This window comes from Frankliniella occidentalis, unplaced genomic scaffold, assembly GCF_000697945.3.
Source record: "Frankliniella occidentalis isolate FOCC.00 unplaced genomic scaffold, Focc_3.1 Scaffold110, whole genome shotgun sequence".
Lineage (NCBI taxonomy): Eukaryota > Metazoa > Arthropoda > Insecta > Thysanoptera > Thripidae > Frankliniella > Frankliniella occidentalis.
In genome coordinates, this window is record NW_026267238.1 from 194,568 (window position 1) to 195,695 (window position 1,128).

Consider the following 1,128-nt stretch of genomic DNA (forward strand, 5'->3'; position numbering starts at 1 on the left):
AGAGAAGCCATTCGAGTGCAGCGTGTGTCTGAAGAAATTCTCAGACTCCGGCCGTCTGAAGATACACGCCCGAATCCACACAGGAGAGAAGCCATACGAGTGCAGCGTGTGTCCCAAAAAATGCTCATCATCTTCCAGTCTTATTTCACACATGCGAACCCACATAGTAGAGAAGCCATTGTTTGAGTGCACCATCTGCGCTAAAGAATTTTTATCAGATGTTGGTCTACGAGATCATTTGGCAATCCACACAGGAGAGAGGCCGTACAAGTGCAGCGTGTGCCATAAGACATTTTCAAGAGCTAGCGATGCGCGCAGGCACAGAGTGACCCATAGCGAGGAAGCGCCATCAAAGTGCTCAGTGTGCGACAAGAAATTTAAGCATAGAAGCAGTCTTATCGTTCATAGTCGAACCCACACCGCGACCCACACCGGAGAAAGGCCGTTTCAGTGTATTTTGTGCCAAAAGAGGTTTGTGTCAAACAGGTATCTCCGTCGCCATTATCGAACCCACGTAGAGGAACGTTTTGAATGTACTGTGTGCAAGAAGAAACTATCGACAAGCACCGGGCTCCGCAGTCATCTCCGAACCCAGCACGAGTAGACGTCATGTTTGTTTCTAGCATATTTTCTTTGTAGCGCGTAGTCGCTAGTAGAGATATGGAAGCCGACTGGGACTCATGATGTTTGCGGCGCGCTGCTAGTTCATAAACCTAAATTCTTGATTTGCTCTATTTTTTCATTTGACAATGTTTTGTGTTTGTTTTGAGGCCTAGTTACTTTTTGTCCAACCCCTTTTATGTCTGGGTCTTGCGACCGTCATTGCTTTGACTAAATTCACATGACTAGTCTCGTTAAGTATATCCCAATGTGAATTTGTATTTATTTTGTTTTTGTTTGAAGTTTATAGTGCGCTTCTCGAATAAACGCGTTCTACCAACGTCTGTGTGTGTTTGTGTGTGTGTGTGTGTGTGAGAGAGAGAGAGAGATGCTGGCGATGCCTCGGCGTTGAGCGGGAAGTTTTTCCGAACAGGTCAATTTTCTGAGTGGAAAACAGAACAAATAGAGCGGCGACGAAAAACAAACTATGGACCGTGCCTGTCGCGAAGGGGGCGGACTGGGTTGGGG

At 46.5% G+C, this 1,128-nt stretch overlaps 2 protein-coding genes across 2 annotated transcripts in view; both read left to right on the forward strand.

Moving 5' to 3' along the window:
* The window catches only part of LOC113205630 (uncharacterized), a 21,389-nt gene that overhangs the window by 11,233 nt on the left and 9,028 nt on the right, over positions 1 to 1,128 (forward strand). The gene's annotated exons all lie outside the window — the stretch shown is intronic.
* On the forward strand, positions 7 to 925 carry LOC127748629 (zinc finger protein 584-like). Its single transcript, XM_052270103.1, has one exon. It carries the CDS (start codon positions 152 to 154, stop codon positions 602 to 604), a length of 453 nt encoding a protein of 150 aa, XP_052126063.1. The 5' UTR covers positions 7 to 151; the 3' UTR covers positions 605 to 925.

Bases quoted from the DNA above. Each gene is read 5' to 3' on its own strand.
- LOC127748629 (XM_052270103.1), top strand. From the start codon at position 152: ATGCGAACCCACATAGTAGAGAAGCCATTGTTTGAGTGCACCATCTGC.